Source organism: Pteropus vampyrus, unplaced genomic scaffold (genome assembly GCF_000151845.1).
Source record: "Pteropus vampyrus isolate Shadow unplaced genomic scaffold, Pvam_2.0 Scaffold20, whole genome shotgun sequence".
NCBI lineage: Eukaryota > Metazoa > Chordata > Mammalia > Chiroptera > Pteropodidae > Pteropus > Pteropus vampyrus.
In genome coordinates, this window is record NW_011888801.1 from 313,135 (window position 1) to 341,106 (window position 27,972).

Consider the following 27,972-nt stretch of genomic DNA (forward strand, 5'->3'; position numbering starts at 1 on the left):
TTTTGACTATTAATCTAACAAAACAGAATTCTATCTTCAATGAAAGATGTTGACGAATTTTAAACAGAGGCAATAAAATAATCAGATTTGCCTTTCAAAGAGATCACTCCACCCTCAATGTGAAGAACTGATTTGAGAGGAGAGCAAGAATCAACGTGGAAAGACTAGTAAGCAGGCTATTTGAAGTAATCCACAGAAGAGGCAGCAGGGTGGCAGCAAAGAAAGAGAAAACTGCTGGATTCAAAAGATATATGAGGCAAAATCAACAAAACTGGGTAGTATACATGGAATAATGAAACTGATCTGTAATCAGTCCTTAGATTCTAGGCCATAAAACATTAAACTATTTTGTCATTAATAATCAAGCATTGGACGTGGTTCCATCGTGTAACGGTGAGCACGTCTGCTTTACACGCAGAAGGTCCTGGGTACACGCCCCAGTGGAGCCATGGTCCATGGTCTATGGCCATGCTACCCCTGAACAAGCCCGATGTCTGATCCCAGAAGCCAAGCAGGGTTGGGCCTGGTTAGTACTTGGATGGGAGACCACCTAGGAAGACCAGGTGCTGTAAGCATAAATAATAATAATAAAAATAATAATAATAATAAGCAAGCATTGAAATTACGTGTGGAAGGGAGAAGAGTCAGATTCCAGCTGAGTTTCCTGGTAAATGCCTCCCCACGAAGCTGCAGGGGGCCTCACTCACTTGTAAAGCAGGCTGGGGGCCTTCACAGTACACTGGAAACCTTGCTGGGTCTGTACCACCTCATAGCCATCACAGGGCTCTTCGGCACACTCCATGAAGCCTGTACGGAAATCAGAACATCTTGTGCAGATCTGCTGGTCTACGGACATGTTCTCCCCAGCAGTCAGTCAACCACTCTCAAGGTTTTAAAAAAAGAACAATATGCACACACAAAAAGAACAGCTTGACACATTGCAGAATACTGACATTCCTTCTGACCTGCTTAGAAAAAAAATAAAAAATAAAGAACATATGACTATTTTAAATCTTCCAGTCTTGGAACCTTGGAAAAGTAGTATATACATACTACTGTTTCTCTTTGTTTTCTCCTGGAAAGCTAAGGTACAATTTAAAAAATTTTACTATTTTTTATGCAGATATAATTCATATGACATAAAATTCATCCTCTTAAAATGTACCACTCAGTTGTTTTTAGTATTAAGATACACAATTATTCTAGTGAATGAAGTAGTAGTGATATTGGGAGAACTTTCTCTATAGTAAGTTACAACAGAAACAAACAGAAAGGAGAAGGGTGAAATAAAGGAGCTCAAAGGCCCAAGGCTGAAGGGAAACAATGGGGAGCATCAGGAGGGAGACTAACCTCCAAGACTTAGGGCCCGATGAAAAAACTTCTAAAGCAAAAGGAAAAGGAAGCAAAGAACCTGAAAGGCCTTGTCTGTTTATGTATTAAACCCAAGCCTAAGTTAATTAGCCTGAAAATGTTTACAATCCATCTTGACTGTTTACTTATTAAAATTATTAAAATTAAGTTATGTTAATTGTGTATTTGGAACTGCCTGTATATGACTGCAAAGAAGAGAAAAATAACAGCAATAATAATAGCTAACGTTATTGGGCACTGGATGAAATATTTTACATATGTTCATTTCAATAATTTACATATATATTACTTCAAAACTTTACAGATTAAGTTAATAGTTAACTAAAATTACCCCTTAATACATTTAATCCTCTGTTCAAAGATGAAACATAATTTACAAATGCAACTGAGAACACCTCATCAAACTCAAACTCATGAGTCCCCTTAGACATCAACACAAATGGATCTGAGGACAAACACCTCAAATTTCAGTACTCACACAGAAATACCCTGAAACAAAACAAAGAACAGCTTCTACAATACAGAGAACATTTTCTAATCTGACCATGGAACGACTAGGATTACCTTGATAGAAGTCTTCATCCTCTTCTTCATGTTGATAAGCCTGTTCTTGAATAGGATTCTTCCTATAAATCCGTCCACCAATTCTAATAAGCTGTGGGCGCAGAACTTCCATATTTTCTTCAAATAATATTTCAGTGAAATCCTGAAAAATAAATGATCGCCTTACCTTTTGTTTTAATCAGAAATAAAAACCCTATCTCTACTACATAGGCTATTACGCATGCCTGAAAGAACATAATTGGGCATCAGTTCACAGTATATCCTAAGCAAAGGCAGCAGTTTCCACTAGACTTCCCATAAGCTGTTTTAAGTCTATCGCTGTATTATCCACTACACTACTCCATTCCTGGCTCACTCTAGACAGTGATTTGTAAACTATTCAGCACTCAAAAAAAAAAAGTGATTAAAAGATACTGAGCCTTTTATATACAGTCTGTCCATAATTTTGAGAGAATAGAGGTTTGTTTATTACTTTAACCTAAAAGGAATAAAATACAACCTTCTGTGTTTAAGCACTTTGAAGTGTTTCACTCTTTCTATCCAGGATAATTAAGAGAATTAGGAATATTTAATACGCTTATCCCTTAGGAGAAAAGAAGCCTCTAAGTAGTTTACGAATATTTTCAGAGGTACTTGAAATATACACAATTAGATCAGGCTGCCTACAAAAATAGTTAAAATATGACTTAACCAACATGGTTCTTCAAACCAAAACATTGCTGAGAGGAAGAATCCAACTCAACAAACTGTACAACACCCACTGAGAAGCCAAGCTTCTAGTCACTACTTAATGAACTGATAATTCAGGAGAAAAGAATTGTTTATGAGCTGATTACGTTTAAGTTCAATGGATGTTTCTACCACATAGGTTGGATAGTTTTGAAGCCCAAAATACATAAACAATTCCAAAGAAAACAGATCGATCCTTAAATAAACTTGGTCCAACCCTCAGCAAGTAAGTCACTTTAACTGGTAGTTTGCTTACAAAACTAAAGAGAGATTTCATGTTGTGAGAAGTAACATAGAAAGCAGACTTGAATGGAGGAAGAGGGGGCATAATTAGCAAGTTTAAGGGCAGTACACCCTAGTGCCCCATTCCCCAGGACCTCCATTAACAAAAAAGACTTTAATGTCAAAGTCAGGCTCTCAGACCATGAGCTTTGAAAGAAGAGGGGGTTGCCTCAGAGGCAGCAAACTCTTCATCTGCCTTCCCTACTGGCCCTGGGCTACAAGACTTCTCAGAGGACTGAAAGGGGCCAATTTAACCCTGCTTCTTGGTGGTTTGGAGAGGAAAGCTGAAAGCCTGCAATGTCGTGAGGGAAGCTAAAGCCCTGAATCATAAAAGCAAGCAAAAAAAACCGAGTACCCCAAAACGAGTAAAGAAAAGAGGAAGTCTGCTGCTACAGGTACACCGAGGTAGGGAGAAGCGACAAAGGACTCCGGAGTCCTCACGGGGAGCACGTTCCTCACGCCTTCCGAGCCTGGCCACGCCCACCACAACACGCTCGCAAGCACGTCGCCGTCCCTGTCGTAGTCTGCGCGGCCGCTCCGGCTGGCCCTGGGGGCGGGGCTGTTGAAGAAAGTGCCAAAACCGTTGAGGTAAGTGGCCGAAGGCTCAGGGACCCTCGGGAGCTTGGTTGAAAGGGAGTTGATCCCCGGAATCCTACCTGCAGGGACTAGTAAAATGGAGAAGATGGGTGGAAAACCGGAGCCTACAGCAGAGGGCGTGTAAGAGAAAATTTCCTCAGGCCGCGCTGGACTGACTGCGCATGCGGGCCGAGGGATGGTGGTGCATGCGCAGTGGGACGGCGCCTATGGCGTCTCCCCTTTGGAACCCAGCACAGAGGAGGAGGAAAGCGCAGAGGTGGGGGAAGCGGGGAGAGGCGCAAGGAGTGCGTCTTGGAGTTAGTTTGGGAATCGTTGGCATTCTGAACCCTCCTTTCAGCCGCCCCCTTCTCTCCATCCCACCTGGCTTTAGCTGCAGAATCTGTTTGAATGGTAATCCAGCTATTTAAGTGGAACGCGGTGGAATGATTTGTTGATGAAATTTAATGATTGTTTATAATTTGCCATTGTAGCCAGGGTATCTCTTTCAGCGCCTTTTGGATAGGCTTTTTCAAAAAGAAGGATTCTTTTTAACAAAATAGGTATATGTCTGCTAGGAAGGAAAGTAGTTTATGAATACGAGGACATCCCTGTTGTATGCGAAGTAAATATTTAACTATCTTAGTGTGTTCGCAGTCATACTGTGTCGCCTAAAATAGCATTGCTCTCCTACGAGATCTCTAGTAACAATAGTCCTAGCTTCCCTGATATGGCCAAACCCAAAGTCACTTCATCAATATTTATTCATTCAACAAAATCTTACCTAACCACCTACCTTGGGCCTGGCGGCCTACTCGGAGAGAGTTGTGTAACCTGATCTGCAGAATCAGAAAGAAAAAGTAAACAGTAATGGACCAATCTTCATGACACGAAGCTTCTCTGTCCCCTGTATAACAGTTGCCAAGTGGCTAGCCCTGTGTTCTGTCATTTGTTCATCATTCATTCAGGAAATGACATCCAGGTTCTGTGCTAGGCCTGGAGAATAGAAAGACAACTTCTCCCTTTCCTAGATATAAGGATTCTTCCTAAGGTCATGAACCTTAAAATGAAATTGTTAAGAGCATTAATGGAGGACATTTTCCCTCTTTCTGAGCAGACCCTTTCCCCTCTAGGAGCTTACTGACTCAGGGTCAAATGGAGAGAATTAGAACCTTTTTCATGGGTGTACTAGGACTTTAAAAAGTATGAAAAGGTGAGATCTACATAGGAGAAAGAGTCAAGGGGTCAAGGGTAAATATGCATTAGTGATTTTGGGTAGCTAATATTAAATATTTATTGTGCCTGTAACTGTTTCAAGTGCTTTAGTTATATTAATCTTCATGACACCTCTGAGGTAGGTACTATTATTATCCTCATTTTAGAAATGAGGCAGCTGAAGAACAGAAAGGTTAAGTGATTTGTCCAGAGTTATATAGTAAGTTAAGTAGCAAAACCAGGACATGAGCACAGGTCAAGAGGCTTCAGAGTATGAGCTCTTTACTATGCTGTTTCGCCTCTCACATGGCACATGATATGCCAACAAAGCCATTGCTTGAAAAATGTCACAGCAAATAAGCCTCTACACCTCAGTTTTATTTTGTCGTCTGTAAAATGAGGGAGTTGAATTGATGACCTTCAAGGAACTTTGTGGTTCCTATGAAATGTTTAATTCATGTAGCAAACATTTATTTAAATCAACAGCTACTTAGTATAGACTAAGCAGTTATGTTTGGTGCTGGTGACCAGAATGCCTGCCTTCCACAGAGCAGTGAAAAATTAGGGTTTATTGTTAAACTCTTGTTACCATCTGCTGATAGCATTAAAAATTTAACCTAAATCTTTAAAGCTAGAAATAACTTAGGTGTATCTTTCCACCTCAGCAGGAGACTGCTTATTTATGTTAAAGTTAGCTTTGTGATACTTCTGCACTCCATTTTTTCAACCCTGGCTGTTTTGTGTATTGCATTTAGTAATTCTGAATTTGAAAGAAAATAGGATGAAAGGGAATTTCTTTGATCATATTCAGTTTAGAAGTCACACTGTGTCTAGCCTTTTAAGCTGTCCTCACTCTGGCAGTAGCTTAAGTACTCTGCTGAGCAACTTGATTTCAAAATATAAAGTATCCCTTACATTTGCAACTGAATAAGCATATATCAAGGTATAGGAAAAATATTAGAGTTTTAAATCTTAGGTGAGAGATATAAACAGTTCACAGTGGGTTCTATTCTGAACTGATGGGAAAAAGACCAAGCTACTCTCTAAAAGATAGCTAAGTTGTCTGTATACTTTATTTAGATCCCAACAGGAATCCACTTAGAAATTTGGACCTGGTACATTACTGCTTAAGCAGTTTTTTTATAAAAGAGCATTTAGAAACTTGTCAAGCTATATTTTGAGCTAGTGTGGTCCAAAGGATTGGATATGAATCTAACTTGAAAAGTTATTGCCTCCATGAATATGAGTACAATTTGGAAAGTTACAGAACTCAGAGAAAAAAAAGGAAAGGAGATCTAATACAAGATTGAAAATGTCATTAGTCAATTTGCATTTTTAAATAGGCTGACATTCTAATTATAGAAGTTGCCTTACTGTTCCCGTTATCTCACTTCAGTATTAATCAGTATTACTTACAGACACATGATTAAATCAGAAACTAAGCGCTGCTGCCCTCACAGCTTTAAAAATCATCATCACAAAATTAAGGAAACAGAACAGCTAGATTTTCAGAAATGCACAGTATATCATTTTCCTTGCTAGGGAACTGGATTATGAATATATGGGATTTCTATCTGCAAAGCATTGCCTCATTTTTTCTAGTCCTTCAAAAATGAGTTGCAACTTTTAATAACATTTGCATTTTGCAACTAGCAAAAAAAAATTTTTTCAGCCAAAATTCTCTCTGGCCGTTAAAGAGGGAAATTCATTTTTAAAATCCGCTTAAAGTCATTTTTATCTTTTTTTAATTGAGCTTAAAATTCGCCTAACATAAATTAGCCATTTTAAAGTGTACAATTCAATGTAATCATTTTTTTAGTCTAAATACTAGAGCTGCACTGTCGAATACAGTAACCACTAGCTACATATGGCTATTTAAATTTCAATTAACATCAAATAAAATTTAAAATACAATTCTTCAATCACGTAAGTTTACTAGCCACATGAGGCTAGTGGCTATCATGTTGAACATCACAGAAATACAACATTAGAACACCTCCATAATGGCAGAAAATTCTATTAGCACAGTGCTAGACCATCTTTTTAAGAAAACAATACACTTTTTTAGAATCTTATAAATGTGTGGTATAAGCTTCTATGATAAAAGTAGGGGTTTTTGTTTTGAACTTTTGTAAGAACCATGTATTCAATATTGATTTTCTCATCTACATTTGCACTTTTTTATTTATTTAATTATTTTGATATGACAGGATTAAATACCACAGCTGCTCTATTCCTAATAGGCCATGAAATCAGATCATTGCCTGCGCTGTTTTGTTCCAGTTTCAGGATGCCACCAAGTGATCAACTTGTATATTACATTTAGATGAAAAAATTTTTTAATTTTTTTAATAAAAGGGCCAATATGTATTTCCTAACTAATTCCCCTTCCTTGGGAACAGAACACAGTGTTATTCTGGAATTTTATTTGGAAAATTTTATAAGTGAATTTTTGGTGTGGCTTGGTCAGGATGTATCCAAGACAGACTGTACTATGAGGCATGGTTGTTTTATCCTCATATAATTTATTTCCTCAGTCAAATTGCTACCTTGGCACTGTCCTGTCACCCCTTTCGTAATCCATAAATCACCATTGGTCAGTCCCAAGCAACATAAACAGTTCGCTAATGGTAGAAAGTAATGTTTTAAGTAGAAAAACTAAGAATAAACAGATTTTCACTTAAAATCCTGAGTGACATTTTGGCCTGAGGCATCAATAAAAGATAGCGGGAGTAGAGAGGGTAGAAAAAAAGAGAGCTAATTCTTTCCTAAACTTATGCTGGCTTTTATGGCAGCTAGAATGAAATGTTGTCAATCTCACTCCCATAAACTTGCCAGTTGCTGTTTTTCTTTCTCTGTAGTGAAGTGAGAATTCTCCTAGAAAGGAAATGGCTGCCTCTTCATCATCCTCCTCAGCTGGCGGGGTCAGTGGAAGTTCCGTCACTGGATCTGGTTTCAGTGTCTCAGACCTTGCCCCACCACGGAAAGCTCTTTTCACCTACCCCAAAGGAGCTGGAGAGATGTTAGAAGGTAATATCATGCTGCTTTTTGCTGAAAAATTGGATTCAGACCTACAATGAATGTTAATTGTAAAGAAGCTATTAAGTGTATTAGAGATAAATTTGCTCTGATTTCAGCTCCACATTTCATCTTTTGTCCCCATTTTAAAATAATATCTTTAAAACAATCAGAATGTTGGAGCTGAAAATAACTTTGGCAATCAGGAGGTCACCTAGAGTTATTTAGACCCAGAAAAGTGAAAGTGATTTGACCATGTTAAAGACAAAGTCAGCACTGGAACCAGAAATTCTCTTGACCTCCTGTTCCAGTTTGCTTTATCCTGGCAGCAGCCTATCTCTCTGTGGTTAATAGGGTTCTTTTTTTCTTATGTAGTTAACCTACAGATATATTAAGCCCATCAAAGAGATTCTGAAAAGAAAAACTAATATACTATTCTTATATATGAAGATGACAGTGCTGGCCCACTGCAGGACAATACTATGTGGTTTTTCTATGACGCTGGATTTTGCGTCATACTATCCACCATCTTATTCAACACACATTTGCAAACTGGCTGGGCAAGATCAGGGCACAGGCTGTAAGCATGAAACGCATTGGTACCTGGAATTCATCAGATTCACGTCACTTTAGGAGCTACATTAATAAATTCTTAATAGGGAGCATAAAAATCACCTGAAGAGCTTATTTAAATGCACATTTCTGGCCCACCTCAAAGATTCTGAATTCGTCTAGGGCGCAGTACAGGAATCTTCATTTTGACTAACATCCAGGGGAATCTCATGAAAATGGTTCTTAACTATTAAACTATTCATCATACTTTGAAAGAAATCAGCAAAGAACCTGTTACACATTCAAAATCTACTTGATTGTAGCACTTTTGTGCTTATTTATAGATCTTTTTTGCCTTTAATATTGCAAGTATTAGCAAGTATATTTAATCTGGAAATGTCTCCGAGAAAAGTACAAACTATAGTCAAGAGTCAGCATCTTGGAGTGATCTTTATTCACGTTTATCAGGTATAATAAAAAGCAGAGTTTTGGGTTAAGCCAGGGCAAACAGAAGAATTATTTTGATAGGAAAACATGGAAAGATTAAGACCATAAGGCTTTCTAATGGATTCAGATCATGATTAGTGAAGTAGATGACCAACTAGCGTAGTTAATGATGCATCTGAGGTGTATATACTTCTGTCTTTGCCTGTTCGTTTTCTCAGTTGTTTTAACTAAATACTCAAGTTAGTATCACCGAGTCTGGAGGCAGTGAACAATTGGGGCCTTGTTTACTATATTTGCACTAAAAGTATATTATGACTTTAATTATATGCACCAGAGACCTAGTATTAAAAAGTTTCCCACAAAACAAGTTGGAGGCATTTAAATTGCTCAATGAATTTTATAGCAGCAGAAGAGGAATCACTGTTTAACAATGGACTCTAAGGTCGAAGTCATTTAAATTCTAGCTACAGGAAGAACTTAATACTGAAGGTACCTCCTTAATCTCAAAGCTATAAGCATTCTTTGTCAGTATACACCAGATTACTTAGAAACATTAAAAGAAGAAAGGTTTCTGAGATTTGTCTGAATGTTGATGTTCTAACAAGTTATACAGTTCTATCCATTTTTATTCCATCCCAATATGCTTTATGAAGGAATGTGTTGGCTTTCTAATGTAGGATGAATTTATATCAACTTTAAATTCACAGTGCATAGTTTTGACTCTTTATCTTAGGTTAAAATTTTCACCCATATTTAAAGATGCTGATTTAAAGACAGACTGAAAAACTAGAGATGGCAATACATGAACTATCCTCGTCAAATCAAGAATGTTAAGTTGAAAAGAGTACTCCTAAGTGTGAGTTAATAAGGATATTAGATTTGGAAGTATCTTCTACCATGTTTATAGGTGATATTACTATGCAATTAACACACCATGTACATGACCATTTTTCTTACAGTAGTTTAATTGAATATGAAAATAGAGTAGTTCCTTACTCTGTCTGTCCAGACTAAGGAACAAAAATGATCAGGAATCAAGATCAGATGCTGTTGATAATTTTAACAGATTCAACTTGATCTTACATCTTCTAAATCTAAGATAAATAAACCCAAATAACCTGTAGTTAACCTGAATTAACTTTTTTGTGCACCTACCTACTCACTGATAACAGATGCCTCACATAAGCAGTATACAGCAGTTTTCAGTATTATGTCCTTGGCTAAGATTGTCCTTATCCAATTAGTGAGCAGATTAGACACTGCTTTCCAGCACAGAAGTGGCTAGATTTTAGTGACATTGTAGGCCACTGAAATATAAATTATCTGGCAATGTCTAATTTCTTGTGAGGTAATATTCTCTTAAATGAAGTTGTTAGCGTCCTGTTTATTGGTGTTGCAATGGTGTTACATTTGGGCAATTTACTTAACTTTTTACTATTTATAACCTTTGCTTATCCCTTAAGAGGAAAGCTGATATATTGCTACTTGGTGCGTTACAAAGGGTTTGATTACAATTTCTAAGTGAAAGACAGATTCCCCCAGGCTGACTCCTCTCTGAAGAAATTCCAGGATTTATAGTGGTACAGATAACACATTTAATAGAATGTGGCTAAGAAGCAGTGGACTTCGTGGTTAATAAAGAGCTGCAAATGAGCAAAGTGTGTTCCATAGGCATATCGTGAGGCAAAGTGATAGTGGCAAAGGCATATAGAAAGGTGTATAGAGTGCCATTTTGAAAGATTAGCTCACATCCTTTTGCTTTGAAGTTAATTATCAAAGGAAATATGCAAATGTTATAATTTAAGCATTTTATCCTTATAGCACCTGTGATTAGCTGTAAGTGGAAGGTAGCACTTCCAAGCACTTCCAAATACATCTTGGCCTGATCCTTATAGTCAGTAATTCCCACGGCCTTATGTGAGGTCCTAAAGTTCAGGATAGTTCAGGCTGAAACCACCTGAGAAGTGAGCTCTAATTCTCTATGGTTTGCTCTTTCTAAAATAAAATGCGATTTATAATTTGACTCTTTAAGCAAGGGTATGAATAGGATAATAAATACTGACATATCTACGTAGAAAAACCATAATTGCATCACTGGTGTCAAATGTTAATGTAGCCCTTCTTCTCATAGTGGAGTTCATAGTTATTTGCTGCCCAGTTATCTGAAAAACTCCATGATACCATTAGCTTACTTAGATCTTTAAATGTATGAAGATCAATATAATACTCAGTTAATTAAAATTTTTTTTTTTGCTCAGTTTAGATGATCTGCTCATAAATGACTTACATTCAGCCAGAGGAATGGGCATGGGAGGGGGAGATAGGATCACATTCCATATAGCACAATATGTAGAAAAGAGGTTGAATTTAAAGACTATAACACTATCCCTAAAATGTACATCACTTTCTGAAATAAATTATATTTTGAAATAATACATAAAATGTATGAAAAAATATGTATATTTTGCACCAATTTTGAAGATAATATTGGACAGAAGCCCCCTTGGTTTTATATTTAAGCCATTTAGACACAATATCTGTAGTTTTTCTTACTGTTTACCATGAATTCTAAAATAAGGTCTGCTTTGTGTGAAAGTCAGCATGAAGCCAGAATGTGTTAGTCCTAATTTGTTGTCACTTAATACCTGGCTGACACACCAATACATGATGGGTGAGTGCTTGACACCTAATAGTGCTGGCATGAACTCCCAACTAAAAAAAGACAGCCATGTCCTCTCCCTCCATTTGTTTCAGGATTTTTGCAATAAGGCACCTCCTCCAAATGGTTCGAGCTACCCTTCTAAATGTCACATTTCATACATGAGCTTGATGTCTTTGGGGGTATGTTTTGCTGTATCAGCCATTGCCTGACAAGGAATAACATGAACTAGCCTATATTTCACAATCACCTTCAGTGCTGTGACAACTGAGTTAGCTACCTTCCTGTTGCCAGTTCTCAGCACCAGTACAATGCTAGGTTTTGCAATTGCACTATACTCTTAATGCCATCCAAATTGCAATGTTTTGGTTCAGTTGGAAAATCAAGGTTACAATTTGCGTTTACAGAAATTTCCCAGCAGTGTTTTGTCATGGTCATAGCGACGTAATTTGATATACTAAAAATCAACAAGAACTATTTTTCCCTCAGCATTACTTTTTAGAATGAAAATGATTTAGAGTTTTGATGTACCTTTGTGTTTTGATAGCACAAGGGTCATATGGCCAAATGTGTCGGCTTTCAGTGTTTGCCTGATATACAGAATAGGAGAACATTAAGAAACTATTGGGTTGGGGGGCGGGGGATGTTGACCAGGACATCAGACTGAGGTTTCTTGTTTTTGTTTTTTTAAACACTATTTTTAAACTCTTAAACAAGTAGAGAGACTATATTAATATTCTAGCTATAGAAGAAGTAGCTTTTATAACAGAGCAGTGTTAGTTCTAAATGAAACAGAAACCTTCTTTGTAAACACTGAAAAGCAGACCCTGAATGTAAAAGCAGGGAAAAGAATGAGCATGTTTACTTGGTTTACTGAAGCCATTAAACCCTTAGAGAGAAAACTTTTTCTCTTTTGTTTGTAGATGGCTCTGAGAGATTTCTCTGTGAATCGGTTTTCAGCTATCAAGTAGCATCTACACTTAAACAGGTGAAACATGGTAAGCACATGAATGTTATATACCTAACTATGAGAATGAATTTACTGGAGGGTGGGGAATGGGGTTGAAGAGGGGGATTCAGAAAGGTCGAACTCCTGAAATTCAGCAAGGTAGACTTTCTAATTACCTGCAGACAAGAACATTCTATAGCCTTAATCCAGATTTAATGTCTGAATAAAGGCTTAAAATTGAAGTCAAAGGGTTAGCTTTCTAGGGCAGTTAATGCTTTCTGCTTTTCTTATGTTGCTTTTTCCTCTCCTTTCTGAAACCTTTAACTGTTATCCTCCGCTGGTTACCATCATCATCTTCATCTTCAAGTATTTATGTAATACCTCATGGTCTACTTGGACTCTAAGATCCTGGTAGCACCTTTTCTGTTCCATCATGCCTTACCAGCCCTTCATTTATGTATCAGGGCATTATGTTCCCCCACCAGACCATTTTTCCATTGAAGGCATAATGGGCAGGAGGGAACTGCAATTGCCTGTAACCCTAGGATCTTAGTACACATCACTATAACATGGAGAATAAGTACTACTCTATTTTTAAGATTAAGTCTTCTGATCAACATAGAGTAAGACCCCATTATTAGAATATTGAGGAGAAAAAGTCCTAGAGATTATTTTTAAACCAATCATCATGTTGGTGGTTGGCAACTGTCTCGTGGGAAATAAGTCATATTATATATTACCTCTTTAACTCTTTACAGATCAGCAAGTTGCTCGGATGGAAAAACTAGCTGGTTTGGTAGAAGAGCTGGAGGCAGATGAGTGGCGGTTTAAACCCATCGAGCAACTGCTGGGGTTCACACCCTCTTCAGGTTGACTTTGCTTGGATAGTCACCTCTGGTGTGCACAGCAAGTATAGAGCCAGCGAAGGCCTTTTCTTACAGCTTACATAGCCATCCAGAGATTCACAGCTCCGTTGCTGAATTGTTAATTCTCATCCATACTTGATTTCTCTCTATCCACAAGCAACAAATATTTAAATGTGTGATGTTGCAGGAAAAAAATTTGTTCATTTGTTTAAAAAAGCCTTGAGAGTTAGATTGAGACAATCGGTGTCAGGGAAGCAGGACGCTTGGGTTTAAGAGATTTATAAAACTTCGCAAACCAGGTAGGAGACATGCCAGAATTGGCCAACTGAATGGCGTCTCTCCTGACATTCATGCACTGCATGGAAGCCTCACCAGTCAAGTCCGAGGTCAGGATCTGGAGTTATAAAATTCAGAATTTCTGACCTAAAACACTTCTCTTTGCAGATGAATGTGATTTCAACTCAGGACCTGTCCAAATGAGTAATTTTTAAATGTTCGGGGTTTTTTCTATTTTTAGACATCTAATTCTATAGATTCTAACCCTTTTTCTAACCTCTTCTAGACATGCCAAATGCTGGCAAAAAGAATTGCTTTTTGAATGTCGAAGCACTTGTAAAAGCAGCGAGTAAAATCCTTTAAACACAGAAATCCTGAGTTCATCTTGTTGGTGGGCTCAAGCAATTCTGTAGCAAATAAATCCTTTGAAAGAGTTCCAAATTGGTTTCTTTATCCTTTCAAAGTCTCAGGGATTTGGGATAGAGGGAAGAGGTCAAATTACTTTTTATAAGAAGGGAATCTGAAAACCATTTCTCTTAAGCAAACGGTAAATTTGCTTTATTTCAGGGATATTTATCTTTACAGAAATATATGAATTAATCTTAACAATATCTGAGTAGATTTTTATATTGTAATAGAGAAGAACCTGGAAAGCTGAGAGGTGTCCTTTGTTCTCCCTCATGGGACTCCAGAGTCCACACTGCACAGTTAGGAGTATCATTAGATTTTATGCAAATTTTGCCTCAGCATTTGCCTTTCTCCTCAGTAACTTGTACCTGACCTGCTTAGAGTTGCTTAACTATGAATGAATATAATGCCAGTAGCAATTGGCCTTAATCTCAGTTCAAAACATTTAACACATACGACCTGACAGGGAGATGGTTACCTCATTTAGTCAGTAAGGAATCTGAGCACAGAGAAGTTAAAAACCTACCCATGATCACACAGCCCAGGCAAGAAAATCTTGGAACTTGGAATAGATTGCAGTTGATTGATAATTCAGCCCACTATTCTTGTCTCTAAAGCACATCAGAGCACAAAAATTACTAACTTGTCAACTCACCTATTTCCATTTTACTTCTCAACCCAAACAAGTTTCATATTTGAAAACCACTGAGTTTCCTATCATTGCGCTTTTTAGCATCAACCACGTGGATTATTACCAAAGGGAAAATTAAAAATACCTAGACTATAATAAACCTTTAAATCGTATTTTTAGTGACAGTTTAGAAGCAGTCACTAATTTTCTCTTTCTTTCCATTTGTATAACTACAACACAGACACTATTATCTTATCTTTAGCCTTTGGTATTTGAACTTACCTTATAATTTTTTTCTCTTCAAATTGGACGTTTCTTTTTTTGACTTTAGAAATTGAAGAGATCCTAGAGTTGAACAGAAATACTTTCTGAAGCATCTTGCACAGTGATCATTCAGCTGCCAGGAAAAAGACCCTCGCTATTTTTTGAAGATGACCCCTCCATCCCTTTACTTTTCTGTTGGTTATTATGGTTCATCATCCACACAACTGCTATGACCATGCTTTGGTCTTGACGATGGACCTTGTTACTCATCTGGCATCTCATTATGTGCCAGTCATTCAGGCATTAATTACAGACATTTTAATAACACTGCAAGATATGTCATACCCCCTGATACAGAAGAGGAACTTGAAGCTCAGAGTAAGCATTACTTGCCAAGGCTTCATAGCTAAGTAAATGGACAGGTCTGAATTTGAACTCAAAGTCTGCTAGACTCCAAGCCGAGGTTATTTTAGATGCATGATGCTGCATCCCACTGAGCCCATTCGAGTATCTTGCATAAAGGAAAAGCCTAAAACTTTTTATAATAAAATGAAATAACTATCTGAAGAAAATACGCATTGTCACTGCCCTCCCTTCTTCCTTCCAGTGCTTGGTAATAAGAGGTCTCAAGCACAATGAAGGAATAGCCTCTTTAGGAGGGAGAGTTAGCTATATGTTAGTGTCTGTATAACCTTTTAAGATTTAGTATAGTGAAAATGTAGTTAGGTCCTTGAGGGACACCTAAGCGAGCAAGGAGAAAGGCAAGAGGGCGGAAGACAGCTAAATACCAGGACTGCAAAGGCCGCCATCCTAAGAAATTGTGCCTCTGCATAAGATGCTTTGCAGTATGTCGTGTCTTGATTCTCACATCAACCCTGTGAGATAAATGAGGCAAGTATTATTTTACACTTGAGGAAACAGGCACAGAGGAGGTAAGGTACCAAGATTATAGTTAATAGGCAAGGGGGCTGAGTCTTTCACATCTGTTTTTCTATGCCTTCTAATTCCTTATATACTAGATAATTTGAAGGCAGAATTTGCTGTTAATAAAGAATTATTCATGTCAATTTGATATATAATTTCATATAACTTTTGTCTCATGGTAATGAGACAAATAAACCTGGTTTTACATAGTCCAACAAAAATTTTACTTTTTGATTTCACATTAATCATCCAGGATCAGCATTAAAGTCCTGATTTTTCACTGATACACTTATTAGTGCTATCCCATGCCCGATAACTCCCCTGTAATGACAGTGGTCTGGAACTCTAAATCAAGTTCCTGACCCAAGAACCTCTCTTTGCTCTGCAGCCTATGACTTCCCTTCTCCCACATGATTGAGAATCCTTGAATCCCTCCTTCCCAATTGGAACACCAAATACTGAAGTGGTAGAAACTTTGGGGCTTAAGGCCAAGTCAGAGGTGGAAGAAAGGAAATAGGACCAGGGGATGCCTATCAGCCGGAAGAGAGAGGAGGAACCTGCCCGACGATGCTTTCAGGCAAACTTAAGAGATACAGTTAGAGGAGGAGGCTACTCTGCCTTTCCCTATTCTTTTGCCAAAACACCTGGCTCTGCCTAAAGTATCTTTCCAGGCCTCCTTGTAATTTCCTGAAGTTCCAACCAAGACAAAGCCTTCCCAGAAAAAAAGAGGTAAAAGGCTTAAATAACAGGTCCTTGGAAGAGTTAAATCTTGAGTTGCAGGCAAAGTACAAATGATACCAGATCTCCTATTTCTGAGAGCTGAGTTTGAGATGGAGATGGCACCAAGGGAGAAGGAGAACAGGGGAAGGCAGCTGGAGCATGTTTTTTTGCCACTAGTCTGCCTTGTTTATTTGCATCTGGTTAGAGGGAGTCTCAGAATTTTAGAGCTGAAAGAGACCTTAGAGATCAACTAGTTCATCCCCTGGTATGTCAAGACCTTGTCTGTCTTATTCACTGCCATATACTCAGTACCTAGAATACTACCTAGCACATAGTAGGTGTGTTATAGGTATTTATGAGGTAAATGAATGTATTTTAGGTGTGCTAGCTATTTTCAGTGCAGCATCCGTAATGGAGTAATGCCTAAAGTAATTGAGAATAGGTAGTGGGCAGGGCCAAAACTGTAATGCAGATCTCAGCCCAGAGTTCTCTAAAATACTACACTGACAGGTGGAAGCTGTGGAACAAATGGAAAAACTATGCTAAAGCAGCCATGTCACATGATCCCATCTATGTGAGGAACCAAGGCAAATGATGCTGCTGGCTCCTGCCCTCCTCACGGGCTCCTGCACATGGGTCTAGTGGTAGTGCCACGTGTCAGCATTCACGAGCTCTTCTCTACCTCTCAGGATACATTAATTTCTCCAGTCTGTCAAGTTTCCCTAGAGGAGCCATTTTCCAGAATCGATTTATTTCATTTTTGTAATATAAGCGCTTTAGGGCAGGTAATGAAACAGCATGTGGTTTATTACCAGCAACAATACAGGGGATGTTCCTTTCCAAATGTCTTTTATTCATTCAACAGACAATTACTGAGCACTTACTATGTATCTAGCACCTGCTAGATGCAGAGGCTGTGCTATCAAACAAGACACAGTCACTAACCTCGAATTTATAAATATGTTAAGAGAGAGAAAAGGGTAATTTTAAGTGTGAAAACTGTCTAATAGATGAAAGCATGAGATAGTATAAAATCAGACGGCTGATAGAACTCAACCAGAAAAGCCATCCTGGAAGGATGATGTTGAGGCTGAGACCTGGAGGAAATAAAATAGGCAAAGGCCCAAGGGTGAGAAAGGGCATCATGCTTTTGTGGGCTGCAGGTGCTTTGTTATGGCTGGTTCATAAAGTGTAAGGGCAAGGGATGAGACAGAGGATTGGACCTCATGGGTTTTTCTAAGGAATCTGAGCTTCAGCCTGAGAACAGTGGGGAACAATTAAAGGGTTTTGAAGTAGAGGAATGACAAAATCTGGTTTCACTTCAGAAAATTTAGTTGGCGGGAATGGTGGCAAATGAGTGGCGGTAAGATCCAGCCCTTTAGGAAGCTCTTGTGGAAATCCAGGTGAGAGATAATTACAACTTGAATTAAAACATGTGGACACAGGATTTGATTTGAGAGTTACTCAAGAAATATCATATACCGGACTTGATAACTGGTCAAACTTGGAGAACTCAGGGAGGACATGCAGTTTCTTATGTAGTAGCTGAGGGACTGGTGGTACTATTAGATAGAGTACGGAAAGAGGAGCAGGTTCAAGGAAATGTCCAATAGGTGGGTGACTATTGGTCTATAGCTCAGGAGAGTGAGCTGAGCCAGAATTAGATTTTAGGACTCACCAGCCCAGAGATGTTCATTAAATCAAAGGTGTGCATGGATGGAATTGTCTAGGGAGAGAGCCCATGGAATGAGAAGACAATTGGACCAAGGAAGGATCGGATCCCTGAGGAACACTAACATGTAAGAGACAAGCAGAAGAGGAGGAGCCCAGGAAAGCAACTGGCAGGAAGTCACCAGAGAGAAAGCCTGAAAACCAGGAGTATGGTATCAGGCAAACCAAGAGAAAAGGACATTTTGATCAGGAGGCTGCAAACAGCAGTATCTGGTGTAGCCAAGCAATTAAGTGAGGTAAGGGATTTTATCAAGGAGATTGTTGGTGACCTTGTCTCAAGAGCAGCCATCTTAGTGGTGCGGTCTCTACCACACCAAAAGTCAGACTTCTGTGGGTGGGTGAGTGAGTGAGTGAGTGGAAGGTGAAAACAGGCCAAATCTAGGCAACTCTTTTAAGAAGTTCAACAGGAAGGGGAGGCAAAAATGAGGGACAGAGAGGGTGACAGTTAAGAGAGGACACACAGTCAAGACATTTGTTTTTTATTTTATGCCGGGAGAGATCAAAGAGAAAGGATAATTGGGGCTGTAAGTTCTCTGAGGAAGTGGGAAGGGATGGGATCCAGAGCTCAATTGGAGTGATTACTCTTAGAGGGAGGGAGGGAGGGCAAAAAGGATAGTGCTAATGTGGGTAAATGTGTAGGTGAGGTGGCAGGAGGTTGAAGGAGTTCCCATCAGATGGCTTCTGTCTTCTCTGCGAAGAAGACAAGTTGGTCTGCTGCCTGCAGTAAGGGGCAGGAAAAAGTGAGAATAGTGGAGGTTGAGAATAGTCTGTGTGAAAAATGGGAGAGAACTGACCAGAGTCAGAGGATTGCCAAGCACATTTAGGGACTTGTTGCAGTTAAGAGTCCTTGAACTTGCAATGGAACCAATCTTTGGGGAAGTATACCAGCAGCTCCGAGCAGCCTGGCAGTAGGAATGGAAAAAATAAACAGTTAGTGGTTACAGTTTTGCATGGGAAGGGCAAGAGGGTAAGCAAATTGTTAGTCTAGGGCTAGCAAGGGAAGGAAGTGAAAAGAGGTTACCAGAAAGAAACTAGAAGGGTCAAACATTTATTGAGGGCCTACTAGGTCTCTAGTAATATGTAGGGAACAGAAATACAATGATAGGGCAATAGTTTCCAAACCTGGCTATGCCTCAGAATCAAGCTTAATAAAAATATAGACTCCCTGGCCTCATTTCTGGGGTCCAATAAGTCTTAGGTTGAGGGTCTGATGTGACTTCCGTAGCCAGGTTTAGAAACCACTTGGACCAATGGAAAAAGCAGATAAGTAAGCAGACATATGGAATATATACAATGCCATAACTCCATGCTGTGGAAGCCAAGAAGTCTTGGAGGTGGGAATGAAGAGGGAATGACAAGGAAATTTTTCTAGAGAAGAGAGCCTGTGCCTGAGCATGTCTAGTGAACTGGCTAAGCAAAGAGGGGAGGATGCCGAATAAGCATTCCAAGTACAGGGAACAGCATGTGCAAAAGCAAGGCCACATTTGTGGAACTCCAAGTCACTTGGTGTATCTGGAGCAGTGTGTAAACAGGGGAGTGGTGTGAGCTCCCTCAGGAGAAGGAAGCAAGAACAAGATTGTTTTAAGCCCTGTTCACCGTCCTCCACTTGCCATCAAAAGAGCATTTCTCTGATGCAGCCAGGGTACACCTAAGAAAGAGACCAAGAATCCTTACTTTCACAATAAATAACTTAGAAAGCAGGCTCCTCTGGGCCTGGAAGGAAGGGTTAGACCTATAGGCTAGTATAATACAACAGATGTAATCTTTGTAGGCCACTAGGTGGTGAACAGTATTTTTGCTCTGACTACAAACTAAACATTTACAGATTCATATTTATTCACTTACTTTGAGAGTAAGGCAGATGTCCTAAGCTCAGAGAGAATTACTGAAGGAGCCTCCCTTCTGGGCTTTGAGCCAAAAAACAGGAAAGAGGCAGCCTAACGTGATTGAATGTAAAGTATATGGACACTGTGGGGAGATGTTTTCCCCACTAAATGGTTTCTCCTCCTTTCCCTGGCCCTGAAAGCCTCCCACGCCCTCTCTCCCCAGCTTGTTCTCAGAAATCTCCAGGCATATACTTCATGATAAACCACACAAGTCTGGGCATTTCCTTTGTTTAGCAAATCCAAAGGTCGTGTTTGGGAGCTATTGAAGTCAAGCTCTACTCACTTAACTTTCTGCAGAGTCTCCAAAATATAGTCAGTCTGGAATATTCTATGAAGTCAGGGCAACTTAGCTCTCAAACATACACATACTGCCTGGAGGACAACCTAGGATTTTGCTATCCTGGACCAGAGTCATCACCCAGAGAAGATGCAAGGCTCATTCTGTGAACCCGCTTCAACAAGCTCAACGCTAGAATGCTTTTTGAAAGCGCTCTTGATAATGAAAAGGAAAATTAGACTCTCTTGGCCAGCCCAGTATTGCAGCTGGAGTACCAGGCACTCTGGCCCTCAGAGACCTATGGACTCAGGAGCCAGGAACAAAACAGGACGTGGTCCACACAGTACAAAGGAGTATTCATTCCCAGAGCTAGAAAAGAAGCTGAAGCGGGGATGGAGGATCAAGGGAAAAGGCAGTGCCTTGCTGTCTGGAAACACAAGCCCTGACCCCACCTGTAGTTAAGCCTTATCCAGTATACTGCCAGCCAAGGGGTGTCCTCATTAGGCAAATAGGAAAACAGAGGCTTAGCCTCAGAGTTCTGCAGCTCTGCGTGACCCTGGGGACCATCAAGGACAGAGAAATAATCTCCCTTTCTGAGCCTCTGCAGTCTCTTTTAGTCCTACTGGCTCTGTGGCAAATGAGTTTTCCATTAAAAAGAGTTAGGCTCCTGGAAAGTGCCAATTTAATAATCTTAGATTTAAAAGCCACTGAGGAAGATGGGAAAGGCTTCAGTAATGAAGGCCCGAGTGATCATGAGGGCCTGGGCTCAGTGATCATGAGGGCCCGAGTGATCATGAGGGCCTGGGCTCAGAATCCGAACCTCTCATTTCGGCACAGAGGGTCTCGGTAGGTACGAGTTGTAGCCAGGCACTGAGAACCCTAAGAATGTTCATCATAGTTAATATATAATGAGAATTTACTATATGTGGGGTATTGTGCTAAGCACTTCTCACACTCAATGTCATTTACTCACTGCAAGAGGGGAAGAAAAAGGCCATGTGGAACAGAGGAAACCACCAAGGCGGGAAAGGATCCTAGAGCCCAAGAACTGAAGGGGCCTTAGCAACTGTATTATTTTGGGCTAGGGCCGCATAATAAAGTACCACGGACTGAGTGGCTTAAACAACAGAAAGTTAATTGTCTCAGTGTTCTGAAGGCTGGAAGTTCAAAATCAGGATGTCAGCGTGGTTGGTTCCTTCTGACAGCTGTGAAGGAACAGATCTTTTCCAGGCCTCAGTACTCGGCTTATAGATGACCATCTTCTCCCAATGTCTCTTTACATCTTCTCCTCTCTATGTATGTCTCTGTGTCAAAATTTGCCCTTTTTATCTGGGCACTATTATATTGGATTAGGACTCAACCTACTAACCTCATTTTAATGTGATAACCTCTGTCAAGATCTATCTCCAAATAAGGTCATATTTTAAGGTACTGGGGTTAGGACTTTAACATATGAATTTTGAGAAGGGACAGAATTCCACCTATAACAGGGGATGTCTAACCAAACCTTCTTTTATTAATGAGGACATTGAAGCCTTGAGTGGGAAAGCGACTTGCACAAGGTCACACAGCAAATTGAAAAAACTAACACTAGAACCCCATGGGGCCACAGGCTTGAGCGGACTTCACTAGGACAAGCAGCATTGCCTGCCTTTGGAAGCCTTTTCTCTAAGAAGGGAAACCCTGAGCCTAGACAAGTCTGGGAGGCACCCTATAGAATCTCCTTTCAGGCCTGGGGTAAGGATACCCTAAAACTCTCTTAACAAACCAGTATTTGAAAAAAAGACAGAAATGCCTGAGTGGAAGGAGCCCAATTAATGGAGTTTAATATAATCACTGGGGTTTATTTTCCATGGCCAGGCTTCCTCGTTAAGGAGGCAGATACGTAGTGTGTCACCCAGAGGTTTGCTCCTTACTTGCAGTCCTCCAACAGCGCAGTTAGCCAGAACATGGCTGGGTGCTGCTGGCGTCTCACATGCTCTCTCCCATTGTTTGCTCTCTTTGGGCCCTCCTCTGCCTGGAGGCTGGGATCTGGCCTCCATACCTGGCCAGATAGCTGGTAGGTCTCCATTTTGCAATCTATATTGAGAGCTTACTAAGAAGGCGCTATTGAAAGTCTCATGCAACTTGTAAGAGCAATACAGGTTTAAGAGCCTGGCTCTTGCAGCTTCAAAAACAAGGAGACAAAAATTGAGATTGAATATAGCACAGAAGTGTGGGTGACACCAAACCACAGATGAGTTGATAGGCTGTGGGGAAGGAAGTGAAAAGTTCACCTTGTCCTTCCCTGTAATAGAAGGTTGTTGGTTTTGCAGAAATTTGCTTTTGAAAAATTTTTTCATTCAATAAAAATAGCCCGGTGGGACAACATATTCTAGCATTCGTGGAAATAAAAACTCGGAACCACATCACAGGATGTTCTGCTCCAAACTTGGCCTTCGTTCCCCAGGCAGCTCCCAGTTTCTTCTGATTTATGCAGCAGCAATGGAGGCCCTCACCCTATCCCAGGTGGGGTCTGGCCTTCAGGGAGGAAGGGAGGAGGTGGTTCAGAGGTATCAGCTGTTTCCCTGCATCTGAGCCAAGACCCTCACCTCAGCTAGCAACTCAGCTTTGTCCCCAGTGTCGCCTTCCGCACTGTGGAAAGTTTCTATCACAAAGGGTCGATTCAGGAAGCCAAGGTTAGAGGCAAACGGTCTTATTTGAAAATGGCGAAGGCCAGGGAGGCCTTGGGCTTCCTGTATTGATTGCTTTCGGGGGCCCTGAGACCCACCCAGAGGGGTGGGGTGGGCAGCTCTGCAGGTTACAGGATGTGAAAGTGGGGACTGAGGTTAGGAAAAAGAATAAAAGGCTGGGACCAGAACACACCCAGCAGAAGGCCATGTGCAGTTCTCTTTAGGGTTTCCTGTGGGTACACTGAGAACATTGTGTTCTGGCTGGGAACTAACTTACCCAGCTGAACGGGCTCTAGACGCCGCCCCTGGGTCCTAGTGCTGCCTCTCACCCATCCTCAGCCTTAGCTCGCCTGTACCTGCATGAAGCCCATTGTAGGACCCCAGGGAGGCCATTTCCATCATGTCCTGCCTACTGGGTGAGGCCCCCAGTGACCAGACTGTGAGCACTTACCTTCCTATTCTTCCTGCATTTCCAAAGCATCCTCGGTGTGCTTGGCACTGTCATGCAGTAGCATCTCATGTCCCTCATGACAAAACATCCTTCAGATGACAAAAACAAGGCTCTGGGAAATTGGGAGGAACAACCAAAGTCAGTATTCAAGGTTTTTGGACCTGGGTCTCCTGACACTTTAAGGATAACTGATTCTGAGACATCATTTGAAATGAACATGAACCCTTGCCTTCAAAGTGTCTCTCCAGATGAATTTGAGAATAAAGTACTTTCTTAATAAATTGTCCACAATAGTTAAAAGCTCAGGCATGTGATACAGAGCTGTCTAGAGGACACACAGCCTGAGCCCTGCCCTGCCCAGAGCCCAGTGAGTCCTAGAGATGGTGTCTGCCCTATGCACAAACTCCCTGGAACTGCTGCCACCAGGAACCTTTGTGCTTCACCACACCAGGCTATAGATTGTCCTGTGCCCATGGAGAGTCCTGGAACTCAGAGGCATATGATCAGCCCCAGCCCAAGTAGCAAAGAATCAATGGGCCAGCAGAGAGGGAAAAGCGACTTAGGAGGAGATGGAGGCTTTCTGATTAGAACATTTTTGCAGTTTCTAATGTAGGTTCTATATTATAAATTCTAATAAGCCCCCTTTCCCAAGTCATCTTTATATTCTCTGTGTGTACTGGTCTTTGATAAGCAGTTGTTAGATGACCTGAATGAAAGTCAGTCATTGAAAGGCCTTGCCTTCAGCTATAGATCACAGGGTTATTCAAGAACTGCACACTGAGCACCTACTGCATACTAAGCAGTGCTTGAAATAATGGGCATGCAAATGCTAAAAACAAATACACACAGAGGAAAGACAGCCATGGTGGCTGCCCCTCCTAGAGATCATAGTCCAGTGAAAAGGCATTCACTAAGCAAGAACAATCCCAAGGTCCATGGTCATCCTAGGGGAAGTCCAGGGTGCTGTAGGTGAGCCCAGATCAGGAAGGCCTAATGTAGGCTGAAGGCCTGGGAAAGTCCTTGAAGAAGAGACCTTTAAGCTGAGACCTAAGGGGAACTAGCCAGACAAAGGAGGTTGGGAAAGGAAAGTTCAGGCAGGGATAATGGTGCTTGTGAAGACCTGGAATTTAGAAAGCAGGTGCCTCATTGAAAGAATTGAGAAAAGTCTTCTAAGTCTTCCTGAACTCCACCAACAGGAAATCCAGTTCTCACTCCAGGGGAGAGCCCAGGCATTGTTATTGTCAGTGAGAAAGGAATCCTACTACTTCTCTGTGGCCTTCTGTTAGGCCCTAGACTCCATTTCTGGGGGAAACCAGAGGAATCCTAAAAGATGACTGGGACCCATCCTGAGGCAGGAAGGCAATAGGTATGGCCAGAAGGAGTAGGTACTGGTCCAGGCACCGAGACCCTGGACTGAGATACTGGGCAAATCACTTCCCACCTCTTTCTGGACCTCATGCTTCATGTTTTATGTATTCTCAATATTTAGCCTGACCCTCAGACCTTTCTGAATTAACGAATGACTACAGTTTCCATCTTTAAAAAGATTCCTTCCAATGCTAAGATTCTGGGTCTGAGACCTATAGTCAGTCCTTCCCAGGATTCTTTTGGCAACAATTGCCATGCAAGGAAGCAACACAGCCCTGCACACCCACAACAAATGTTTGTTGAATGAATGAATGAACAAGCAAGTGAATGAATGAGTGAATTCTCTCTCTGAAGTCACTCTAAAAGCTTTGGTGGATCCTTACTTCTCTCAGCAGCTGCTTTGGTCTCCATCACGCCTATCCCTGTGCAGTCATTATCACCCAGCCTCTTCATAGACAGCCACTAGACTTAGTGAGGAAAACGAATGCTAATTCTTGCCTTAACACTCCATCCTAAAGGAAGAAGATGTAAGAATGACTGCACAGAAGTGAGGGGCAGTATAAGGAAGAAAAAGAAAGGACTAATATGTGCAGAGTCTAAAAATTAGTGCACATTCTCATGCAATACCCCCTGCTTTATGAACCCCAAACCTGCCAGTGCTCTGCCCCACCCTTGTGAACAGCTAGAACTCAGGGCTTGCTGGACAGGTGGGCAAGTGCTCCCTGAGCTACCATGTTCCCTGCTTGACCTGAATCAAGCACTATAGTAAGGGCAAGAGTTCCCAGCTGGGCACACCCTCAAATGCATTTTCCCTCCCCTGTGGGTTTCCAGGCTAGCCCACAGAAGCCTGATTCATCCACAACCACACTAAAACATAGAATTAATTCCGGCTATACCCTGGGTGAGCTAGGCCATTATGGCAACCAAACCACCACTTACAGCATTATTTTGATGGGAAAACATGTTCTGAGCTCCAAGCAACCAAATTGTAAGTGGGACACAGGCACACCCAGGTTCCAATCCCAGTTTTAACACTTCCTAACTATATGGTCATGGGCAATGCACCATCCTTCCTAGCCTCAGTTTCCTGCTTTATAAAAGAATATGTTCTTTAGAAAGTTATAGTGAAGATTAAATAGACACCTGTAAAAGTGCCCCCATGGCACATGGCAGAAATTTCCCTCCTTCCTTTCATAAGGACTTTGTGGAGAAACCTGGAGACAGATTCCAAGCACAGTCCCTGGGGATAAGGTCCTTATCCAGCTTGCGTGGGGCCAGTCTTACCACTGGACTCAGACTCAGAGCAAGTGTTTATGAAATAAATGAGCTGCTGTCTTAAAAATCACAGAACATTCCTCATCTTTGACCTTCTCCAGGCTTTTACTGGCCTATCCGAGCCAAGAAACTTCTCCTGCCCCTACTCAGCTCCCTCTCCACCAATCTCTCCATGAACAGCATTGTTCTGGCTTCCTTTGCTCCTGGTCCTGGGAAGGGGCTTCGCCTCCGGAAGAGGCCAGAAGCCCTGGCCTTTCACCCCAGGCCTGGATTTCAGCCCAGAAGAGCAAGCAGGAGGAGGGCTGAAACCCAGGCAGTGAACCACCACCTTTGCCTAAGGAAGGCAGACCTCCTCTGGCTGTGGCTTTGGCCCCTCCTTGCTCTGTTTGTTTCCTCGCAGCAGCCAGAACAGTCTGTACCCAAAGGAAGGTAAAATGGCCAAGGTATCCGTAGGGTCCTAAAGGTCCACCTTCTTTTCTTTGCCCTTGTTCCCAAAAGTCAGGGGGTCCCTGGTCTTGGGCTCTTCGTCCCCTGACCAGGGTCACCGGCATAGTGGAGGTCGGTCACCTTGAATGAGCCTCCCTACACTGCACTGTGCTCCCCGCATTTCATCTCCACGTGGTGCCACCGTCTCCACAGTAATCCCACTTTTCCCCATTTGGAACCACAGAGCCTCCTCGCACCCTTCCCTCCATCTTTCCAGGTCCTGTCAGTCCCCTTAACTCTGCAGTCCTTCTCATTGGGTCTCCACTGCTCCAGCCCCACCCCACCTCCACCCATCCCCCAATCCTGCAATAGCAAAAAAACAAAAACAAAAACTCTTCTGAAAGTAATATGAGCTCACGGTAAAAACCCAACAGTACAGAAGGTATGAAATGAAAGAATACATGCTCCCCTCCCCTCCATCCCTCAGAGATAACCTCTGGGAATAGGTTTCCAGTATCCTTCTAGATGTTTTCTCTGCACATTTAAGTATGTGTTGGCAGGGGAATAGCCTCTGTTTTTTCTTCAGAATGAGATTATAGTATACAAATTATTCTGCAACTTGTTCCTTTTACCTGACTATGTATCTTGGACATCTTTCCAAAATCTACCTCACTCTTTTTAACACCCACATAAAATTCCATGATTTGGATCCACTATAATTTATTTCACCGTTCTCCTACCATAGACACTTAGGTGGTTCTCAGTTTTTGCAATCACTGTCTAATCAGTTCCCTGCCTCAGGTCTCAAACCTCCAATCTGCCCTCCATACCACTGCTCAATGCTAACACCCAATCTGACTGTCATTCCCAGCTCAACCACTTCCTTTTGTGGGGGTTATTCACTAGATGTCTTTTTTCCCTCCTAGATCTTAAGCTCCTCAAGACAGGGTGTTTGCCTAGGAACTACTGGCAAGGAGCACTCTAGGCCTGTCAACTCTGCAGTTTTTGAGCCAATGTCAGTGCTGCCCTAGGGAAATGTAAGGAGGTTCTCAGGCCACATGGATACTCATTCTTTCTTCTTACATGTACTTACTGGGAATTCTGTGGACCTGGTTTTGTACAGGGAGCTCCAGGATGAAACAGATACAGACCTTGGCCTCCCGGAGCTTACAGTTAGTAGGAAAGGCAGGCACTGGACATTCACAGAGAGAAACACATGTATAAATATATATAGAATGAGAGCTTTGAAAGGAAACAACAGAGGAGAAGGAAGGATGGGGCCAGCGGAGAAAGCCCCTCTGAAGAGGTAATGAGGTGCAATGGAGAGAAAGAAGGCCAGGGCAAGCCAGCAGACCAAGGGATCTGGTTCCCATTCTGAGCCACTCTGGACACTTCCCCTTCAGTCTTCTCATCCGACAAGAAGGGAAATCCCCCTTTC

The 27,972-nt window shown here is 41.2% G+C and overlaps 2 protein-coding genes across 6 annotated transcripts in view; one reads left to right on the top strand and one right to left on the bottom strand.

Moving 5' to 3' along the window:
- The window catches only part of ASCC1 (activating signal cointegrator 1 complex subunit 1), an 81,716-nt gene extending 77,941 nt beyond the window's left edge, over nucleotides 1-3,775 (bottom strand). For 3 of the 4 annotated variants that reach the window (XM_011355198.2, XM_023527886.1, XM_011355199.2), the window contains exons 1-3: nucleotides 3,302-3,469; nucleotides 1,936-2,077; nucleotides 708-807 (exon numbers count right to left, since the gene is read on the bottom strand). In XM_011355198.2, the coding sequence (XP_011353500.1) occupies nucleotides 708-807; nucleotides 1,936-2,047 (212 nt within the window). In that variant the 5' untranslated portion in view covers nucleotides 2,048-2,077; nucleotides 3,302-3,469. Of the gene's footprint in view, nucleotides 1-707; nucleotides 808-1,935; nucleotides 2,078-3,301; nucleotides 3,470-3,602 lie in introns of those variants that run through there. The other variant, XM_011355200.2, reaches the window with a different exon arrangement.
- ANAPC16 (anaphase promoting complex subunit 16) lies at nucleotides 3,416-13,942 on the top strand. 2 transcript variants are annotated; one of them, XM_011355195.2, is made up of 4 exons: nucleotides 3,416-3,534; nucleotides 7,596-7,764; nucleotides 12,334-12,408; nucleotides 13,118-13,942. In XM_011355195.2, exons 2-4 carry the CDS (start codon nucleotides 7,623-7,625, stop codon nucleotides 13,231-13,233), a joined length of 333 nt encoding a protein of 110 aa, XP_011353497.1. In that variant the 5' UTR covers nucleotides 3,416-3,534; nucleotides 7,596-7,622; the 3' UTR covers nucleotides 13,234-13,942. The 2 variants fall into 2 exon arrangements, with proteins under 2 accessions (XP_011353497.1, XP_011353498.1); XM_011355196.2 differs by lacking the exon at nucleotides 3,416-3,534 and adding an exon at nucleotides 3,761-3,933.
- Nucleotides 13,943-27,972: the final 14,030 nt, after the last annotated feature.

What these genes read in the sequence shown, in the direction of transcription:
- ANAPC16 (XM_011355195.2), top strand. Translation starts at nt 7,623, where the DNA reads ATGGCTGCCTCTTCATCATCCTCCTCAGCTGGCGGGGTCAGTGGAAGT. An exon ending in AGCTGGAGAGATGTTAGAAG is followed by an intron (nt 7,765 to 12,333) that starts GTAATATCATGC and finishes TTTTGTTTGTAG; the next exon opens with ATGGCTCTGAGAGATTTCTC. An exon ending in ACTTAAACAGGTGAAACATG is followed by an intron (nt 12,409 to 13,117) that starts GTAAGCACATGA and finishes AACTCTTTACAG; the next exon opens with ATCAGCAAGTTGCTCGGATG.